General features: G+C 48.8%; 1 protein-coding gene across 1 annotated transcript; it reads right to left on the reverse strand.

Annotated features, from left to right (window-relative positions):
* Positions 1-62: 62 nt before the first annotated feature.
* On the reverse strand, positions 63-21,160 carry tlcd3a (TLC domain containing 3A). Its single transcript, XM_006641118.3, has 5 exons — positions 20,585-21,160; positions 17,725-17,808; positions 14,858-15,074; positions 11,856-11,951; positions 63-9,507 (listed from the first exon to the last, which is right to left on the reverse strand). The coding sequence occupies exons 1-5, from the start codon at positions 20,704-20,706 to the stop codon at positions 9,217-9,219; spliced, it is 810 nt and encodes a 269-aa protein (XP_006641181.1). The 5' UTR covers positions 20,707-21,160; the 3' UTR covers positions 63-9,216.
* Positions 21,161-21,329: the final 169 nt, after the last annotated feature.

Raw genomic sequence — 21,329 nt, forward strand, 5'->3', positions numbered from 1 at the left:
CTTTCTTAAAGTTAGAAATTAAAGGGAAACACATTTTATCATGGTATTAACACACAACAGGATTCATCAAATCATCTTTATTTTTCTTGTGTAATGTCTGGATTTCCACATGTGCAGTGCAACAAAATAATTCTTAATATCGCCATGTTCTATCAAGAATTAACTTGCCCTCTAACAAGAAAAATCCTCAGCTGGGCAGATATTACAACCAAGCACAACAATCTGACTCTAAGAAAAGTTATCATGAACAGTGGCAAGAAGTGCACTAGGTTGTGATTCTGTCGTGCAGGGCCTCTTGATCAGCAGTCTGCAGCATGAGAATCGGAGAGCCCTGTGAAGAGTTACCATGGAACACAAACACTGGCACGCACACACCGCAGAAGAGCCGAGACAAATAAACACTCCAAAAAAAAAATTCCAATAGAATTAATAAAAACTGGAATGAAGCAAAAGTCTTCACAGGGGGATATTATGATGCTAAAAGCCCACTTGATGAGAAACAATGGTATAGAATAAATTCCATTACTTCTTATTAAAAATGTTCTCAGGATGATAGCGCGACATGTAGGGTTTAACCCAGGCGTCCCTGGTACTGGACGTATACACCTGCTGGGTTCTGGTCCAGTCCAGTGCTCAATTACACTCCGACAGGAATAATGTAACTGCCTTTTAAAACAACTTCATGTCATAAATTTCAACACAATCCCAACATTCCCAGTAAAACCAAAATTGCAAATATTTCACTCAAGCAACTTTTAGTTCGGTAAGTAAGCTCAACTAGAATGAGACCCTGTAGGAGCAGGACGGGGGACCCCTGGGTTAAAGGACACATGCTGCTGGTAACCACAATTCCACCACAACAGTTTCAGCATGTTCACTGGGTGAAATTGCAGCCAAACATTACTCCCAGCCTTGAGGCATTCAATTACAAATAGCTCTAAAAAGGCACTGTATATGAATTTGGTTTATTGTCCAGAGTTCATATACAATCTGGACAACACAGCAATACTGTGGTTTAGAGTTCTTTGTTTTAAACCTTTCAGCTCCCAAAAATGCTGTAGTGTGCTTCATTCAGCTGACAAATTCCAGCAAATGCAGCCCTCCCGACCACCTGCATTCTGGTTTTCTGTACAGTTAGGCTCCCAGTTTCTTCACCTAAGCCCAAATCATAATAAAATAATGATAATGCCAAATAGACACATATTCTTATCATAAGGCAGTTGAGCACAAACTCATTTAAATGTGGACCTGGCCAAAATGCTTATACCCATTTAAAAACTGCACTAACGATACAGTTCAAGGGTCCAGTAGCTTTTGTGTCTTTTTAAATCAAACAGCTGAAGGTTGCACACACAGGTAAACCTTAAGTGAACTAATACAACCCCCAACCAGCCCAGGTGAAGAGTAGTTTATACCTGCCAGACAGAAGAGACCTGTTGGAGCCAGGAGCCCCGAACAGACATTTTTAATGGTCAAGTAAAGGTTTATTCCATGCTGAAAAGAAATGCACCCCAAGAAGGCTCCACAGCCAGAGCATTGTGTTTCTTCTCTTTTCAGCATGGAATAAACCTTTACAGCCTATGCATGCTGACCCAGCTACTTGTAACATTTTTAATTGTCTCCACCTACCAAAATGATAACTTGGAATGTCCGGCCATTTAATCTGGGGCTCCCCCTTGCAAGTCTGGGGACCCCCCCACCTGCTGAACTGTCAGTTACATAATTGACCTCACAGCTGAATCAGTTTGAGCCTGTTACTGTTCAGTTGCCAAACGTGGTGGAGGCTGACTCTTGTATTCTCTGCAACTTGAGAATACAAACTTGCGATGGACCCAACCAAGTAATTGTTAAGTAATTATTAATCATTGTCCGCTTAATGATAAATACTTTAATCAAGTAAAAAGCTCAGTCATAATGCAAATTAGCAAGTGTGGGCAAGTCCCCCTGGCTTAAAAACCTGAAGTGTTAATTAAGGAAATGATAAGACCAACTAAGGGTTCCGTTATTACCTTGTGAAGCAGAAAAGCAGCATCCCAACAAGCAGGAAAATTCAAAGTTCTCCAGTCTTCTTATCTATAGCGCTCAGTTGTTAAAGCATTAGAGAACAGCCAGCTGATGAGTTTAGATCAAATGAGAATCTGATGTGAAAGCTTCTCTCCTTCGATTCTGGAGAAGCAGCCAGTCAGGAATCACTCCCAGCTGGTCTCGGGATCAGTCAGGAATCACTCCCAGCTCTCTCCGGACCAGTCAGGACGGTGGTGGCAGCTCCACACCTCCAGAGTATGTCAGGCTGGTCTTCAAGGCTTTAACAATTAAGGCTTCAAGAGAATAAGAAAACCTGCTGCACCACCGATCTCCTTGGTCGCCTCAACAGCTAGAATTTCAAATGGGCTCCGAAACGGGGCTGTCCTGTCCTCAACCGTCCACCAGGACTCTGGCACTCCAGCCCTGAGGAGCTGCAGTCTATGGTGTCACGCTCAGTGAGCAGACACCTGGAGAGCAGCTGAAAATCTCCAGATAAAGCAAGTGATTGATCTTGTTAAGTCATTCAGCTGTTAGGAGGAAAACTAAAAGACACTGTGGCTCCCCAGGACTGGAGCTGCAGACCCCTGGACTCACCTAAACCCGGATCTTACATCCCAAAACGGGCATCTCCATTCCCCTCAGTTCCCTCTGGATCCAGTGTCTTCTGGTTCTTGTTCCACAAGAACTCAGTTACATAGCTGGTCTAACTCATCAGCTCCATTTCAGAAATGTTTAATCATATGGAGCTTAATCATCTGTATTCAACATTCAGGAAATCCTAGATACAGTATATGAAAATAATTTGGCTCACTGGTTAATTGACTACTCAGGATGGAACAAATCACAAAGACACCAGGCTCTCCAGGAAATGGGTTTGTATACTTTCTCTCTTGCCTGGCAAAATGCAACTGTAATTTGATTTAATATTATTTCCAATTCTACTAAAATGTTTAAAATTACTTCAGATACCTGTATAAACAAGCATCTGGAGAGCTGGGAGAGGCTGATTAACCATCTGGTTTAGCTCATTAAGAGTGAAACCCTCCAGCATCAGGAGAGGATAGCCCTGCTGGATGAAGACTTAACTACTACGATGCCCCAAATGGCTTCCTCATGTCCCTGCCTTGTGTAGAGCCCATGTATCACTGCCTCTGCACCAGAATCCTTCTCTAACACATGGGAGTTTTCAGCAGTTCAGTCAGTTAATTTAGTCAGTTTATTCAGTAAAAGGGGAACTGTAGTCACTATTTTTCAGGCCGGTTATTACATCTCTGTGACAAAAATAAAAAAACATTGACCGTCTAGAAAACTTTGACAAATTTCAAATTAAACACAAAATTGTGAACTTCGTAAGAGTTGCCAGGTTGTCGCAAACTTGCATTCAAGTTCCTACAAATTGCAACGTGAAGCGGCCCTTCCTGCTCACTAGTCACTGTCATGACTCATGTGATGCAATGTTCGAGCAAATAAGTACAGGTTGTGCAACAGACATTTCACTGCAGAAATGTCCTACCCATGGTGTGCATGCATAGTTAACACCTAAGTAGTATTTGTCGGGAGCAATATTTCTATTGGATTAAAAGACATATTTACAAGTCTACTTCATTACAGTGTAACAGGGCCGCTTCACCTCACTGGAAGTTTGGTTGCCTCATTCTGAATCGCAGAACATGACGCTGCGCAGACCTGGAAAGTTTTGTTCATTGTGTGATGTGTGATTACACATTACTGTGTACATTTTTTAAGCGTGGTTTGAAATGCACTCATCAACGCAGATTCTATCTACCTCTGAAATGTCTAAATAACGTTGCAGATCCCCTTGAACTCCTGGAGCTCTCAGGGACGTTGAGAAATTCAAGGTGTTGGGATGTCCCCTGCTCACGATCTCTGAACTACTTAGCTGAACTAAGGGCGTCCTCAAAGAGTCACAGTGAATTGCTCCATGCCCCCCCCCCCCCCCATCTCAAACACACGTGGTTCAGCCCTGTGGCGAAAGCTTCTGGCCAGCAGGGCGGAGGAATGAGAGCTCTGCTCACTGAACGTCCCATCACAGCTGGCAACGCCACTGACCAGCTGGGGAAGAGAGTTATTACTTTTAACTGCTGTAGTGGAATCACTTGTTTGAAAAGCCAAAGCAGAGATAATTCTACACAGGGAATGACTGGGCTATTGCAGGCGTCACTGTCCACCTGTCTTTGGTCTGTCCATTTTTCTCATTTCAGTATCTCAGTCCTAAGCCTCTTTCTTCATTAAAAAATAGTGAATCTGTGCATTGGAAGGCTAAGACAATCGTGACCGTTTCACATTATTAAAGTCAAAAGAATAAGCCATATGCCAACACATTATCATACCCTGAGCTAAGGAAAGATATCTCTGTAAGAGACAAAATATTAGCTTAGAAATAATAATTAAGACTGGTGTAACAGAATTTATCTTTATATCTATAATAATTATAACAACCTATTATAATATGTATATGTTATTGCAATATACAGTTAGCCCCCGAGACCCATGGCCCTGCTGTGTTCACAGGAAAATAGCTGAAGACCTGGAAATTCGGGTAATGAGGACGGTTACATATCAAGTCATTACTGACACTCCAGGACCAGAAGAAAGTCCTACCACCCTTGGATCTTGTAAATACAGAAACCAGAGGTCCTTCAGATTTTTCTAGGATCTATCGGCTGGTATCTGGGCTTCGGAGACCCAAGTAAGTTGTGGCCATGACAGTTCTGGGCAGCAGAACTGAGACCAAAGAACGCTGCGACAGATCTAGAACCTTCCAGAACCAGGCCAAAGCACCAGAAAAAAATCCCTTTCACACCTCGGAGAGATACAAGATTCACAGGATAAAGAACTGTGGAAAAATAACAACAGCAACTGCAAATGCACGCAGGTGGTATTTAAATGTGAAACAGTTTAAATCTTTAGCACCAGGAGAGCTGCTATTGCCAACTGTTGCTGTTAAATGCATTCTTGTCTTTTGGAAACCCAAATTTCTGTAGATGACACTTTGTATTTGAGAGGCTATTAAACAGATTTAACGAGCTGCATATCTGCAGCATCTTAATCTGTGCTTTAAATTTAATTATTCGCTTATGAACCAGGTCGGCGCTTAAAACTTGAATCTGTTTACTGACTTTTTAGAACCAAAATCGTTTTTAATTCTAATTTCCTGAAAAAAATGTTTTTTTTTATAACCCTGTTTTAACCCTCTGTAACAAATAAGAATTTTAGCTTAGTTAGAACCCCAGGTTTTGGGATTTCCTTCAAACTGCGACTTGTGATTTTTCGAGGAGAATCCAGTGCTGAACGACTCCACTTCTAAACGCAGTAGCAGCTGTCAGCACAGGTCTCGCCTCGCTGGTGACGTGCTGTGGAATAAACACTCCAGCTGCGCACCGACACCCCGAGAAGGGTTCCACATCGGCTGGGAAACAGGATGCTTTCAGAGCTTAGGAATCTAGAATCTCGTTAGCGGGGTTAACGATCTGCTACAGAAAAACCGCTGAGTGGATCAGAATCTACTGTAAGGGATGTCAGCTATGAAAAAGACAGATGTGTGGAGGAGAAAATGCATCAAGCGCCGTGGCTCGATAATCTCAGCACACAAAAGCAGTGCAGACCTCCTCTGTGAGATGCCGCAGACTAACTGGCGCGTTGCCCCTGATGTCATACACGTACACAGGAAACTAACAGAGGTCCCTCCCCTGCAGTAACTTATTTCTCCCAGGCCAAGCAACATGTTTACTCTTCCATAGAAATGTGGTTCTGTAACATGCATAATACAACAGCCAATCCACTCCTCGCTGCCAGGACTAGGGCGGAGCGGTGGCTCTGTGGCTCAGGATCTGCGCCTGTTGCTGGAAGGTTGCCAGTTTGTATCCCGCGGCCGGCAGAGGAATCCTACTCCGTTGGGCCCCCTGAGCAAGGCCCTTCACCCCAGCTGCTCCAGGGGTGCTGTATAAATGGCTGATCCTGTACTCTGACCCCCAGCTTCTCTCTCCCCGTCTGTGTGTCTCATGGAGAGCAAGCTGGGGTATGTGAAAAGACAAATTCCTAATACAAGAAATTGTATATGGCCAATAAAGTGATCTGATCTTATCTAGCTACAAGAAAGCAGAGACGATCCTAATCTACAGCTGTTCCTAATAGCAAATATGCAAAAACGTTAAGTCAGTCTCAAACACAAGGAATCCAAGAAACTAGATCTGAGTTTTTTTAATAAAAGGCTGACCAGCCAACACTTCACAACGATCGTGTCATTCCCTCGACATACAGAGCAATGCTGCTGCACACAGGCTCAGTTCAGGAAAGGAAAGTCAGTTGGGCAAATCTAACAAGGCCCTGTTCTTTTTCATCTGACATGCAATCATTGTTTAAACACTACCCGCAACATATTTCTGAATCTACAAGAAAAGCTTAGTAAGTATGAAACAAATACAGACAGTGTAACGTTATTGTTCCATTAGTTTTTCACAGGTGACACGAAAGCAGAAGGTCAGTGAGGTGTGCTGGGCTGCGTTCCTGAGCAGGCAGGTCAGCACTCGGGCCCAGTCTGGCTACAGCAGAACCCACTTCACAAGTCCAGCCCTCTGAGAGTTTCTTCAAGCACACTGAAACCCACACTGATGAAAGTCTTTAAAGAAACCTTAAATGCTGATACACTGCTGCTGGCCTGTCAGCCCTGGATCAATAAACTTCTCCTGCATGTATGAACCTGTATTAAGATACAGTGCATAGAAGTATATAGTTAGACTGGATTGTAAAGAGATCAAACCAGAATCATGAGCTCTTAATACCAAAAACTTCCCTACAGCACAAAAAGCAGAGGGCGCTACTGGGAGCTACCAGACTCCATGAGGCCCCCCCCTGCTTCTCACTGTTTATACATGTGTGCCCCTTCAGACGGAGCTCACCCCTTTTGTCTCTGAGGATAGACTCTCCTGTCCCCTGCTCTGGCCACTGTCACGTCACCCCCACACGGGCCGGGACAGGCAGACAGGCCACGCTCACTGCAGTTAAATCTGCTTAAATGTACAACTGTAATAAAATAAGACCTTTCAAGTTTAGGCATGCTCATCTACTCATTTCCGAACAGCCTAGTAATTGTCACGTTCAGATTATGCCGATTCTGACAGAAATTGCAAAAATAAAAATTCTTTTTTTTTTTTAAAACGATATGCAAACTGGTCAAAGGATTTTAAAGCACAATCGAATTATTTCCTAAATAAATACAAAAAAACCCTGCATATCAATGTCAATCGTGAGGCTGTAAAATAGAATTTCCATAAGAAAAATAATCTTCCGCAAAATGGCTATCAATAAATCCCCAAAGGCCGATCCGTCAGAGAGCCTCCCAGGAAACAGAGAAATGTTTCACTCTAAGAGAGGCAGCATGAAAAATGCCCCCCTTTCCTACATCTGCTACTTGACAAGTGTAGCTGGAAAGGGTTGAGAACGTCTCATCTAGTAAACCAGGACTTCTGTATTCCTGATCTTTAACATGCACGTCAAACTAGGTTAGTCCAGCATGGGCTCCTCAGCAGTATCCACGCTCCGAACTGCTACCCAATCCCCAGAATCGGGGTGCAGAGCACCCGGATTCAAGCCGTTCGAGAGCATGGCGACTGCAGGAGTGTATTCTGATCGATGCGGATGACACGGGACCCCCGTGATCTCTTGGAACGGGGGAGGGGGGGTCAGTAAGCGTTAACGCAGACGAGTCAGGGACAGGCGTTTGGTTCGTGTGGAGTCAACGGGTATGATGCTGCTCCTGATTAGAAAACACAAATCTGAACATGTGGGTTGCTGTTCTGCAGGAAAGCAAAAGAAGACCAGGCTTGTGCAACTTTTTCTACTATAAATAACCTTACCAAGGTCGTGTAGCTGTTGGTTTTCCTGTGCTTTTATGCATTCAGACATTATGTATTATGTTATGTGTTCCATATTTATTAATTCTGTATTTATCTAGTTGTTACTTTGCAGATGTCACCCTGCTCCACTGCACCTGTCCATATGCTGCCCTGTTCTTGCCGTGCTTGCACCACAGGTCACGGGAGACGTGCCCAAGAGACAAGCTGAGCCCTTTCCCTGGCTGATGTTCCCACGGAAACGAGCATCAGGCTCAGAGAGGCCGGGACCTGCAGCATTCGGATTTCTCCGGTGCGTGTAAACATTTTGCCTTCGCTCATGTGACAAAGCAGGATTCAGCACAGGCTATAGGCTTGAAGACAGAGAGGTGTGAAGAGAAACACAGAACTCTGTTGTGCAGTAAATAATTAATTGGCGAGTAGTGCAGTATCCCCTACTGCAATTAGTGCATGTCGTTATGGCTGATGAGGCAGAGCGAGATGGAGAAAGACCGAGCAACTGTATTAAAAGCGCAGTTTTCCCAATGCTGGTGTATGAGTGTGCATATTGAAAGTTCATGTGTACTTTTAAAGTCTTAATAAACCTGTGATTGTTTTTCTCTTTTTCCATTTTAAAACACGTGAAACACATCTACAGATGGTGTTCCATTAGCAGCAGGGCTGAGAGACAGAGAAACGGCCCCGTTTGCTGCGCATGATCAGAATGAGAAAAGGAAGCCAGCGTGGTCCTGTCCTGCACAGCTGTCAGCGCTACCCCCCAGATCTCCCCTAGATCTCCACAGAGATCACCTCAGATCTCTCCCCTAGATCTCCGCAGAGATCACCTCAGATCTCTCCCCCAGATCTCCCCTCCAGACCTCTCACCTAGATCTCTGCAGAGATCCCCCCAGATCTCTCTCCCAGATCTCCCCCCCCCATCACTCCCACAGATCTCCCCTCCAGATCTCTCCCCCTAGATCGCCCCTCCAGGTCAAAGCCACCAGACACACGGGGGACTGGGGGGCCGATGGGTCTCTCTGATCGTGATCGCACTGCCGCCGAGAGAAAGTCAAACAAGAGAAATAAGAAAATCCTACGGAAAACTGCAGCTCTATGGAAAGAAACAGAACAGCCACCAGGGGGCTCCTGAGTGGGGTGAAGCGCAGGAGAAGCAAGGCGAGACGAGGTCCTGCGATGAGCGGACACTGGGACCCCCCCCTCCCCCCAGAGCAACACGCCTCTCCGCAGAGCCACGAGACCGTGGGGGGGTGGGGAGGTAGGGGGATTAGGCGAGAAGGGCGGCGGAGGAGGAGGAGAATGGAGGGGAAGAGCCTGCCCCCTACTGGGCGGCGTCGGTGACAGCGGCTGGGCGCTTCCCGGCCTGGCGCTGGTACAGCCGCAGGCCCTTCCGGCACAGCAGGACGAACCAGTAGACCTGCGGCGCCATGATGCAGAGGGTGCCCAGGTTGCAGGACAGCGGCAGGTGGAAGGGGGCGCTGTAGAGCGGGAGGCCGTAGTGCCGTCCGTAGACCCAGTACATGTAGGGGAAGAGCAGGATCCGGCACAGGAAGAAGCTCAGCAGCACCACCACACCGTTGACCTTGTGCAGCAGGCAGTCCTGGAGCCCCAGCTGCGGAGAGAGGGAAGAACCCTGTCCTTTAGCCCTCCTGGCCAGGAGGAAACCCCACCTGTCCAGAGGGCGCCCGGGCTGGGCCCCATCTGAGTTGGATGCTGCATCACTGCCATGGATCCAAGAGGGGCATCGTGGATATAGCTATCGTTTAGGAGGATTTTGCTGGTCTACAGAGATCTGCATGGAGTACTGACATACAGAAGACATGGTGGATGGGTGGATTAATACCGCCATTCATTTATGTCCTTTTTTTGTATAATGTTAGCATGAGGGGTTGGGCAGCCACTTGACCTTGGACCCCTATAAGTTTTTCTCCTCCTTACTAAGGAGTTTTTGGTTCCTCTCCTCCATTGTCTCCTGGTCTTTTCTGTTCTGTATTCACAACATGTAGGGTCACTTGCTTTGTTGAGCACCTTGGGGCAACCTTGTTGTGACAGGTGCTATATAAAAATAAAGCAAACTGAATTGAAATTGATTTCCATGTTGTGTCTGTTCTCACAGAAGGCTACTTTCAGCCAAGGATTAGTGAAACTGGGCAGGTAAGTGCTACGATGCAGACACACTGCCCTCCATCACGCTGAATTAGAGCAGGGGTCTCCAGCCCCAACCCTGACAGCAGGTTTAATAGGCCACCATTAAATCACAGATTCGTCCAAGCCTGGCACAACTTCACAGCCATCAGTTAAAACAGATAGTTTAGAGATTATTCAGATTATTCCATAATCTGAGAAGATTTACCTTCCAGCCCACAAGTAGCCATGCATTCTCCTAACGGGACACACTACTTGCTTTAATCATCAGATGATCCCAATCTTTAGGAACAGGTGGCCTATAAAACTAAGAGCTCTTCCAACTCAGGGCTGGATTACAGCTCTTTACTCTCAAAGTGAAACTCATCAGCAGAATATTTCAGAGTGGAAAAAGTGGAAACGTTTCCTAGAAAGCATGGAATTGTAATCCAGAACATACAGGCATCTTAATCTTTATCACTACAAATATCATACTAGGCAACAGGGATCTATGTAGTTCTATATTTTTTTCCCCAAAATGGAGGGATATGAATAAACAATTTTAGTTAAACATTCCTATGAAATACTGACCGCTGTCAGCTCTCCAGGGCTACCATTAGGGGGCAGCACCATCCAAAAAATAACCAAGGGCCTCTGCTACAGTTACCACTCTCCTGTATGCTAGAAAACCAGAGGGTGGGGCAGGTTGTTTGGCCTAACGCCGACAATTCAGGACCTGGCTCTGCATTGTCCCTGACAGATCTGGGAGCGGGCAGCTCAGCTCTCAGCATTTTTAAACCAATGCGCTTGGCGTTTTCCAGAGACCAACAATGAGACACTAACACACAAGCCGCATTTAAATCTCATTCATAAAGATAAGCTATTCAATTGTCAACTGCACCAAAACTTGCTGCCATACAAATATAGTGGGTTATAATTTCCATATTTCACAGGACAGGGACAGTTTTACATTTATGAAGGCAAGTACAATTCACTATATGATGATCACAGGCAGAAGTACAGGCACTGTTCACTCCAAATGACTGACGTATCTTACTTATTGATCTATAAGTCCTTATATGTGGCTTCTCTTGAAGTTTTTTGAACACCAATTCATCCTATCGAGCATGTTGGGTCTCTGTCCCTGCATCAAGGGACTGTGTAAGATCACTCCCATCAGCCCCCTGGAGCCAGTAAAAGTCGATGCCCCGTCTGAGGGATGGAGGCACCGGTGTGAGATTAGCGAAAACAAAATAAACCATAAAAAGGGAGAAACCAAAAGCAAAAAGAATAATGCACCACTTTGCACAGCGGCTTCCAGGCGGGACTGTCTAACGGGGTCCAGTGTGCAGCAAGAGGAGCACAAGAGCAAAAATCAAAAGAACTCAACCTGTCCCAGTGGAGTTACATGGCAGGACAGGAGAAAAGAAAGAGAAAATAAAATGAAGGAAAAACAACAGCCTTCCGCTCACTTCACAGCCCCCTCCGGGACTGTCTCTGGAAGGTCCTCCCCTTGCGGGGTTCTGCTCGTCCCTCTGGGGAGGTGCTCAGTGTGTCTTAAAGGGCCCCACAGCTGTGGGTTGTCCTTAATCAGGCAGGACAGCTGTGGTTGCTAAGGCAACATGTCGCCCTTTATCTAACACCCTCGCCGCATTATCAGCCAAACGCCTCTCATGCAACATCATCCCTTTCTCTCACCAAAAAGTGAAACGGGCCTGCGAGGATACTAAGTTTTAAAAACGGAGGGATGAATGATCACAGATCACACCAGACCGCGCAATGCTTCACACGGTTTTGAGTTTTTCTGCGTGTGGTGGACAGAGAAGACCTTCTCACCTGGATCAGAATCTTCCCCAGGGACACGAAGGGCGTGCTGAGCTCTGCTGTGAACAGGCATCCGACGAAGAAGTCTCCCAGGTCTCTCCGGAAGAACTGAGGAGGAGACACGAGCCAGGTTAGCTGCTGGATGAGCCTGAGCTCAGCGCAGGGGATGCCGAACTCCAAACCACCGGAGATGCCTCCGACTGGCATCAACATCTCAGACGTATTTAAAGATCACTGCCATTGTTACAACATCATCATCATCTACATGTAATGTACTTTCATATCACCAGAAGTCACACCTGTCCACAATATGTTTTTACAGTCTCACTGATGATGGAGTTTCTTAAGGACGCAGTGTGCCACTTCTTCCTGTGAGTTTCCGTTCAGTGTCCAGCAGTGAGCTGTCCCAGCAGGCAGAGGTCCCTGGCGATCAGGGCCCTTTCCTGCTCTCGGTCACAAAACCTCGCTCGTCCTGCTGCAGACGGACACGAGAAACGAACAGGACAAGAGGGACAGAAGGAAGGTACTGCTGCACAGTGTGCAACGTGTCCGGGGTTTCCCTGAACACAAGGGTTCAGGCCCAGCTGTGGGTTTGCTTTTATGAGAGCAAATCTTTGTGCATTTGATAGTTTGTGTGAAGCTTTTAGCAATGTTGCACAAAGGGCTGGAGAGCTAGGACAGGAAAAGAACAGCCCCCTCTCCCACACACACTCTCCCGTGGCTGGGTGAGGCCTACTGCTCCTGGCAGCCACCAAAAACACAAGGAGTGTCGCAGCGTGAGGGGCGGGGAGTGAGCAGGAGTGTCCCAGCGTGAGGGGCGGGCAGTGAGCAGGAGTGTCCCAGCGTGAGGGGCGGGCAGTGAGCAGGAGTGTCCCAGCGTGAGGGGCGGGGAGTGAGCAGGAGTGTCCCAGCGTGAGGGGCGGGCAGTGAGCAGGAGTGTCCCAGCGTGAGGGGCGGGGAGTGAGCAGGAGTGTCCCAGCGTGAGGGGCGGGGAGTGAGCAGGAGTGTCCCAGCGTGAGGGGCGGGGAGTGAGCAGGAGTGTCCCAGCGTGAGGGGCGGGGAGTGAGCAGGAGTGTCCCAGCGTGAGGGGCGGGGAGTGAGCAGGAGTGTCCCAGCGTGAGGGGCGGGGAGTGAGCAGGAGTGAACAGGAGTGTCCCAGCGTGAGGGGCGGGGAGTGAGCAGGAGTGAACAGGAGTGTCCCAGCGTGAGGGGCGGGGAGTGAGCAGGAGTGTCCCAGCGTGAGGGGCGGGGAGTGAGCAGGAGTGAACAGGAGTGCCCCAGGGTGAGGGGCGGGCAGTGAGCAGGAGTGTCCCAGCATGAGGGGCGGGGAGTGAGCAGGAGTGCCCCAGGGTGAGGGGCGGGGAGTGAGCAGGAGTGTCACAGCGTGAGGGGCAGGGAGTGAGCAGGAGTGTCGCAGCGTGAGGGGCGGGGAGTGAGCAGGAGTGTCCCAGCATGAGGGGCGGGGAGTGAGCAGGAGTGCCCCAGGGTGAGGGGCAGGGAGTGAGCAGGAGTGTCGCAGCGTGAGGGGCGGGGAGTGAGCAGGAGTGTCCCAGCATGAGGGGCGGGGAGTGAGCAGGAGTGTCCCAGCATGAGGGGCAGGGAGTGAGCAGGAGTGAGCAGGAGTGTCCCAGCATGAGGTGCGGGGAGTGAGCAGGAGTGTCCCAGCATGAGGGGCAGGGAGTGAGCAGGAGTGAGCAGGAGTGTCCCAGCATGAGGTGCGGGGAGTGAGCAGGAGTGTCCCAGCATGAGGGGCGGGGAGTGAGCAGGAGTGTCCCAGCGTGAGGGGCGGGGAGTGAGCAGGAGTGAGCAGGAGTGTCCCAGCATGAGGTGCGGGGAGTGAGCAGGAGTGTCCCAGCATGAGGGGCAGGGAGTGAGCAGGAGTGTCCCAGCGTGAGGGGCGGGGAGTGAGCAGGAGTGAACAGGAGTGTCCCAGCGTGAGGGGCGGGGAGTGAGCAGGAGTGAGCAGGAGTGTCCCAGCATGAGGGGCAGGGAGTGAGCAGGAGTGTCCCAGCGTGAGGGGCGGGGAGTGAGCAGGAGTGAACAGGAGTGTCCCAGCGTGAGGGGCGGGGAGTGAGCAGGAGTGAGCAGGAGTGTCCCAGCATGAGGGGCAGGGAGTGAGCAGGAGTGTCCCAGCGTGAGGGGCGGGGAGTGAGCAGGAGTGAACAGGAGTGTCCCAGCGTGAGGGGCGGGGAGTGAGCAGGAGTGAACAGGAGTGTCCCAGTGTGAGGGGCGGGGAGTGAGCAGGAGTGAGCAGGAGTGTCCCAGCGTGAGGGGCGGGGAGTGAGCAGGAGTGAACAGGAGTGTCCCAGCGTGAGGGGCGGGGAGTGAGCAGGAGTGAACAGGAGTGTCCCAGCGTGAGGGGCGGGGAGTGAGCAGGCGTTTTTGCAGCGTGAGGGGCGGGGAGTGAACAGGAGTGTCCCAGCATGAGGGGCGGGGAGTGAGCAGGAGTGCCCCAGGGTGAGGGGCGGGGAGTGAGCAGGAGTGTCTCAGCGTGAGGGGCGGGGAGTGAGCAGGAGTTTCCCAGCGTGAGTGGCGGGGAGTGAGCAGGAGTGTCCCAGCATGAGGGGTGTGAGCTGGTAGCCCAGTTGTGCCCAGAAGCTGCTTGGTTCTCATGTGTCTGGAGTCCAGTGATATGGGAACCTGCCTGCAAACTACTTTCTCTTCAGTTCTTTTAATTTCACCTGCATGGAATTTTAGTTTCAGTTGAAAACTTGAAAACCGACTGTGTAAAACCCCGAGTTGGAGTTCTCAAAACAAAATTTCTGAAAAAATGTGTTATAGACCTCCAAGGGACTCTTAAATTAATTAAGACAGAATTGGACAGAAATTCAAAAATGCAGCAGAAAAAGGGACAGGGCTCATTTTAAACCATTTTACACAGTTTAAAAACAACACAGACAAAAGACAGGCCTGGGTGAGCCTGAGCAGTCCGAAGGGGCTGAGAGAGCTACAGCGATCAGAAACAAATTCCGAAGTCTCTGCCAATCGCCCGCCCCCTCCTCCATTCGTCTTACCAGAGTGATGGGCAGCAGTATGGTCAGCAGAACGATGTGATGCAGCACCAGCAGAAACTCCCTCCTCACAAAACTGTTGACGGTGCGGAATGAGTGCTCCTTGTACTCCTCATGACCTTTCACCCGGAAGCGGTACCAGTGACTGAGGTACATGGCGTAGAGGTCGTAGGCCATGTAGGACATGGCGAACCAGACAAAGTAGGTGGCCAGCCAGTGCCTGTGAGGAGAAAGACAGGTATCCATCTTATCCAAGCACAGCACTCCAGCACCAGTCCTTTTCCTCCTGCACACTTCATGAAAATTTATCATTTTTCCACGTCTAAATTTGTAAACTCAGTGATGTCAGCCACATTTAAAAAGCTGTTTATTTTCACTGCTTTATTTTCCACTGAAAGGAACAAAGCCAAGGGTTTATGATGTAATAAATTTAATAGAACTCTAAAACTGGTAGCTGGTAAACAAAACCTAATTGGCTTATAAACATCATTAATGTCCACTCTTCTGAGAAAAGGTTCTGAAACCCTCAACTAGGAATGATCTGAGCCCTCCCTCCAGTACTGACTTAGTCAGGATGCCAAAGACTATAATTACGAGGCCTGCAATGAGAAGAGTACGTTCTTTCAGTAAAACCTTACGGAACGCAGAGCCTATTCTTGCACACTAAGGTCTTATCCTCATTTCTACTGACTCACCAAATCCAGGATTGCACATGATGAGGACACGACATGATAGGGCAAAGTCTGCCTCGGACAGACCTCAGCAAGACAGTCTTGCCTTAAACAAGACTGACAGCAGCAGAAGCAAAAAGCACTAAATACAACATTCCCCTAATACTGAAACGCACCAGATCAGCAAAACGGGCAGCCGTAAGAAAGGACTGATTTAGCTGCAGGGATTAAAACACTGCGATTGTGCAATCCCCTTGATTAATAAAGGGGCCAGCAAGGGGGACTTTGCCTGGAAAATTACTATAGCGGATTAGACAATTAAAGGATTTGATGTTGCTCAAATGTTATAAATAGTGTAAATTACACCACAGTACGGCCTCCAGGGCAGAATATAGCTTTGAGAGGCAGCAGCTCCACATCTGTTACTATGGGTGCTGTTGTCAGGGGAGAGGGTGCAGGTGAAATTGTATATGGAGCAGCATGTGTATTCTGAACAGTTGCACTACAAACACAGAGGTCAAATTCCCTGTAAGTTGAGCCGCAGTGTCAGGTTGGACTGACTGGCTGACAATGGAGTCACTACAGAGCCACAGGCTCAGCTCCTGTATCTCCCATCAGCTGCTTCCCAAAAACATTTATCAAGATGAACCACTTTAATAAACTCAGACATACCACGGTTAACAATATTTATAGCACCGAATTGGTACAAAACTATGTCTCACAATAAGGGTGACAACAATGACCTAAGTATATTACCTTTTCAAACGCTTGAGTTATTTTCAATGAAATAAGGAATTTGATCTGAATTCTTCCAAGAAGAGCTGGTGCTGAAAAGGCCTGATTACTGAGAGGGCTGACGTGACTTTGACTAAGGTCATATGGGATTTTATCCAGAACCAGAAATAAATAAAGAGAAGCCCAACAAATTTAAGGCATAAAAGAATGTTGTACAAGTCCCATCGTAAAAGGAATTTCTACTAATTTAAACCTTATGTTCAACATAAAAATACTCAGTCTCTTTTTTTGTACATATTCGCACACAAGGCAGTACTCTGGATCCAATCGGAGCTCGACTCCGATCGCAGAGCGCTGAGGCGCGCCCTCCACGAGTATCTCAAGAGACACTGCTCCTGCTTGTGTCTCAAACACTACCTGAGTCAAGGCCGCTTCTCTGAAAACCAGGACAAGAGGTGAAATAAGCAAATCAGCAGACTGTGAACTTAACTCTTCTTAGTATTAACTAAGAAAATTCTAAGAGTCGAAATTTGACAGGGCAACAAACTTAAAAGATAAATTTGAAAAATACCACTGCATGTTTTTCAATTCGAAACAAACCTACAATTTAGGATGTATTACAACAATAAAAATAATAGTTAAGACAGACAAGTTAATAACCGAGCGACCCAGAGGTTTAACTTTTCCACTGAGTCTGCAGAATGGCACCTGTGACTTAGTAAACAGTGACTACATTAAAATTTATACACTGTACTTCAGCCAATCACAGGTGTCTTTGCAATCACATGGGCTGGTGTTGTCATCCAATTGGCTAATCAAGCTCAGACAAAGCATGACTAACAAACACAGCAGACTGGATATTTGGAGTCATGCGTGGGATAACCCCTTCTCTTTTACTCAGCATGATGTTGTGATAGCTGTACTTTCAGAAATATATCTTTAGGCTGAGTTGGTGGAGCTGCAGGTCTGCTGCTTAGCTCTGCGGGCATGTGAACCCCAGTGCCTGGTCAGTGCCAGGCCAGTGCCAGCTGCAGGTCCCCAGACACACATCAGCACTGGAGCTGCAGATCTGCCCCTCATTACCACAGGCAGAGCACGTCCTGTGGAAGCAGACACGTGCCATTAAAACCAGGAGCAGACTTGTGTGTAGATCTGGTCTTTCATTTGAGCAGCAGAATGAAATTAAGCTTAAGCATTATTGCGTTCTGTCACAATAGTTATTTTATTATATTAATAGGATAAGATGCGTCTGATGTTTCTTCACAAAAGGACTCGTAATGTGAAAGGATGGAATCCCATGGGAATTCACTTGTTCTTTTTGATGACTTTTCAGGAAGCACTTTTATCACAGTTGTCCGTAGCAGCTGAACCGGAGAGGCAGCTCGGGAGAGTTCATCTCGCATGCACAGACTGGACCTTCGTACCAAGACACTGTGGTCACTGGAGCCCTGCGGCTGCTCTTACCTGTCGGTCATCACGTTGTCGCAGGACGAGACGACGATGAACCCCGAGGTGGTGGCCATGATGGCGTGGACCGAGGACACCAGCCTGGCGAGAGAGGGCAGGGGGTCAGGGTGCAGCCAGCTCCCCCCGCCAGGGTCACAGACAAGCACAAGGTGGCCCTAGGATACCGACAGGCGGGGGTCACACTGAAGCCATGCTGTAATCCCATCGTCCAGTTCAGGGGCCTGGGGGAGCTGGAGCCTATCCCTGCAAGCTACGGGCGCAAAGGCAGGGCACACCCTGGGAGGGACGCCAATCCATCGCTGGGCACACACTCACACTCCCACCAGGGCCAATGTTAAAACCAACAGCATGTTTTGGGACTGCGGGAGGAAACCGAAACACCCGGAGGACACCCCCACGAACACAAGGAGAACATACAAACTCCACGCAGACAGCCCCCCAGGTCGGAATTGAACCCAGGAGCCCAGCACTGAGAGGCAGCAATGTTAATGACTGAGCTACCCTGCCGCCCTTGGCTTGTTTTCCTAGGATTGTGTTTGGAAACAAATGAGGCAAATCACAAGAGAAACGGTCAAAACAGCCAGGGGAGGCCATTCAGAGGCAGAGTGTTCCTGAGGTCTCAGATATCCTGTACATCTCTCCCTCCAGGAACATAATAGCACGCTGGCTAAAAAAAGAACAGACACACACCTCCGTACTGTGCTGCGTGAAATCAAGAGGAATTGGCAAGGGCACAGGCAAAAAAAAATCAACCAGTATCCCAAGAAACATATTAGCCCCTTCCTCGTTTCCTGCAAAAGTTAGGACCATATTTGGCTGAGAAGCGTCTGCTGGCAGACAGAGATGTAATTACAGGGCTCGCCCACTGAGGAGCGCTGGGCAGCTGGGTCAGATCATCACACTGTCAGAACGAGCCTCCTAGTCCAACCAGGCCCTGACCCTGGGGCTTGTGATACCCAAGTCACTGGAGTCTCAAGCACAGGCAACTTAAAGTCCCTGCAGATGTTGTTTTCAAAGCTGTAGAACAGACCGTGCATTGTTTTCTGAAAGTGAGAATAGCATTTCAGTTTAGGATCCAGTCATCCAAGACTTACAACCAACTAAGCGCCTTACAAACCTGCTACAACCAACAGCTCATGCAAACGACCTGGCCAGCGCAGGTGGAGCAGGGAGCAGCCCTCTCTCACTGGCAGGAGAGAGTCCACGCTGTCCAGTGTGTGCTATGCAAAAGAACCCAGTCAAATGAGGCCGGCGCTGTGGCTGGGCTGACAGGGCTTGCTCTCCTGCACTCAGGCAGCTCTCTGAACCGTCCTTCAGCCCTGAGCTGAGCAGGTCTTGCTGAGAGGGACACGGGCATGTGACATTTTTCTTTTTAACCATTATCACTCTCTAACTTGTGATGTGTTGTCCTACCTGAACGGCACTATCACTGTCCTGCCTGTCCAGCACTGTCCACCGCTGCCCTACCTGCCTGGTACTGTCCAACATTGTCACCATCCTACCTGCCTGGTGCTGTCCAGGACTGTTTTACCTGTCCACCACTGTCCTGCCTGTCCAGCACTGTCACTGTCCTACCAGTCCAGCATTGTCCACCACCGTCCTACCTGCCTGGTACTGTCCAGCATTGTCACCGTCCTACCTGCCTGGTGCTGTCCAGGACTGTCTTACCTGTCCACCACTGTCCTGCCTGTCCAGCACTGTCACTGTCCTACCAGTCCAGCATTGTCCACCACCGTCCTACCTGCCTGGTACTGTCCAGCATTGTCACTGTCCTACCTGCCTGGTGCTGTCCAGGATTGTTTTACCTGTCCACCACTGTCCTGCCTGTCCAGCACTGTTCGTCACTGTCCTGCCTGTCCAGCTCAGCAGAACCAGGCCCCTGAAGGGTGCAGATGTTCACACTCCTGAACACCGTGCAGGCAAATCCCTGCAGTCAAAGCTCCTTCATTTCTAAAACAGAAAGTTACCTTCTGCTGACCGCACACACCTCTTAAAAATCACGAGGAACACTGTCAACAGAAGGATGAATCACACCAAACCACTCGGGGAGACGTTTTCATTTTTTTTTTAAAATCAAATCGTGTCTAATAACACCTTAGAAAATGGACAAGCCAGTCCACAGGGCTGCTCTCGTAAAGCAGACTGCAGCAGAGCACCTCGGAACGGCACGGTGTTGTTATGAGGTGTTATTGAATTAATAATGTCAGACTCTGATTAGGGAAGGGCTTTAGTTTTGCTGAACGCGGTAAATTATATAACACAGGTGAGAGATTACGGCCCGCCGCAAGGAGAAACGCGCCGTGACCGTGGGTCTACGCTAACTAACCCCTGTAGCCCACTGCCCGTGTAATGCATATTGCCCAATACAAAGCAATTCTACCCCCTGGGGTAACTGGAGACCCTTTCACGCACTGACATCTCAGTATCTTGCAGATGGTGGTGGCTCATTCTTCTCTTCTACGGGAATGTTCAAATAATGCAATAAAAGACTCACTTTCTAAAACCCTAACGGTGCGCATACAGCGAGTTAACGGGAATACGTCACGCGCAGTCCCGCATCTGAGAAATTACAGCGCCGACCGACTCCCGGTCACATTCACGAGGGAATGAAGCTGCTCACGGCAAGAGTGCAAGCGGAAAACAGGATATCTAATTCCAGGAGCAAACAGACCGCCCATCTGACTTTTTTTTAAATATATTTTTCTATTTTAGCCATTTTTTCCCCCGCATCCACACGGTTCGAGCACACGGTTCCGTCCCGCTACAGTGGAGACCCCCCCGGCTGTGATGAGAGGGCACCCTGTGCGCCCGGAGGCAGGGGATCCACCGACGAGCCCAGCGCCGCACCGCCACTCACCTCTCGCTGACGAGCACCACGTCCGCATCGCTCCAGCGCTTGAAGCAGACGGGTAAAACTTTTCTGCACAAGTAGAAGACACCGGGGAAAAAGAACGCGCCGCTCAGCAGCACATGCAGCATGTCTGCTTTATTCGTTTGCGCTCTTTTTAAACGAGATACGGAAGACGGAACAGGGTTTGTTTTTCAAACAGCGCTTCTCATGCCGGTGTCCTCCTCCCGTTGTGAGAGGGCTGCATCAGTACCCCGGCTGCTCTCCGCACAGGCACGCTGGCTCTTCTGCAGCAGCAGCAGCAGCGCGGTGTCGGAGAACCTCGGGGATTGATTGCTCTGTCTGGTGGCGCAGAGCCGGCGCGTTCCTCGCAATAACAACAGATAGAGGGAACACCGCACAACCACCCCGAGCTTCCTCTTAATCCGTGCCCTCCGTAACAACCCCGCTGTTGTGCAAGTCGGCCAAATACATAAAATGGGCGTCCAATGGAGCTCTGCGCCCTTGGTGTAATATTAACCACGCACGCAGCGTCTTCTCTCTTACGCCTGCTCCACTCATCATTCACTCGGCGAGCATCCACCTGCCCTGGTTCGGTCCCCAGAAGAGAGCGGTGTCTCGGCCGAACTCGGAGAGTTCTGCGGCACAGCGCCCCCTAGACCTGCAAGGACCCTCCTGCGAAGCAGGAATAGACCCCGCCAAGTTTCACAGTGCGGGAAATGAACGCGTATTTTTAGGAGGATGCCTATTTTAA

This window comes from Lepisosteus oculatus, chromosome 26 (genome assembly GCF_040954835.1).
Source record: "Lepisosteus oculatus isolate fLepOcu1 chromosome 26, fLepOcu1.hap2, whole genome shotgun sequence".
Classification (NCBI taxonomy): domain Eukaryota; kingdom Metazoa; phylum Chordata; class Actinopteri; order Semionotiformes; family Lepisosteidae; genus Lepisosteus; species Lepisosteus oculatus.

Excerpts from the sequence above, each read along its gene's own strand:
- tlcd3a (XM_006641118.3), bottom strand. The coding sequence starts at position 20,706 with ATGCTGCATGTGCTGCTGAGCGGCGCGTTCTTTTTCCCCGGTGTCTTC. Across the intron at positions 11,952-14,857 it reads TACTGCTGCCCATCACTCTG|TTCTTCCGGAGAGACCTGGG; the intron begins GTAAGACGAATG and ends TCTCCTCCTCAG. Across the intron at positions 9,508-11,855 it reads TGGGGAAGATTCTGATCCAG|CTGGGGCTCCAGGACTGCCT; the intron begins GTGAGAAGGTCT and ends CTCTCTCCGCAG.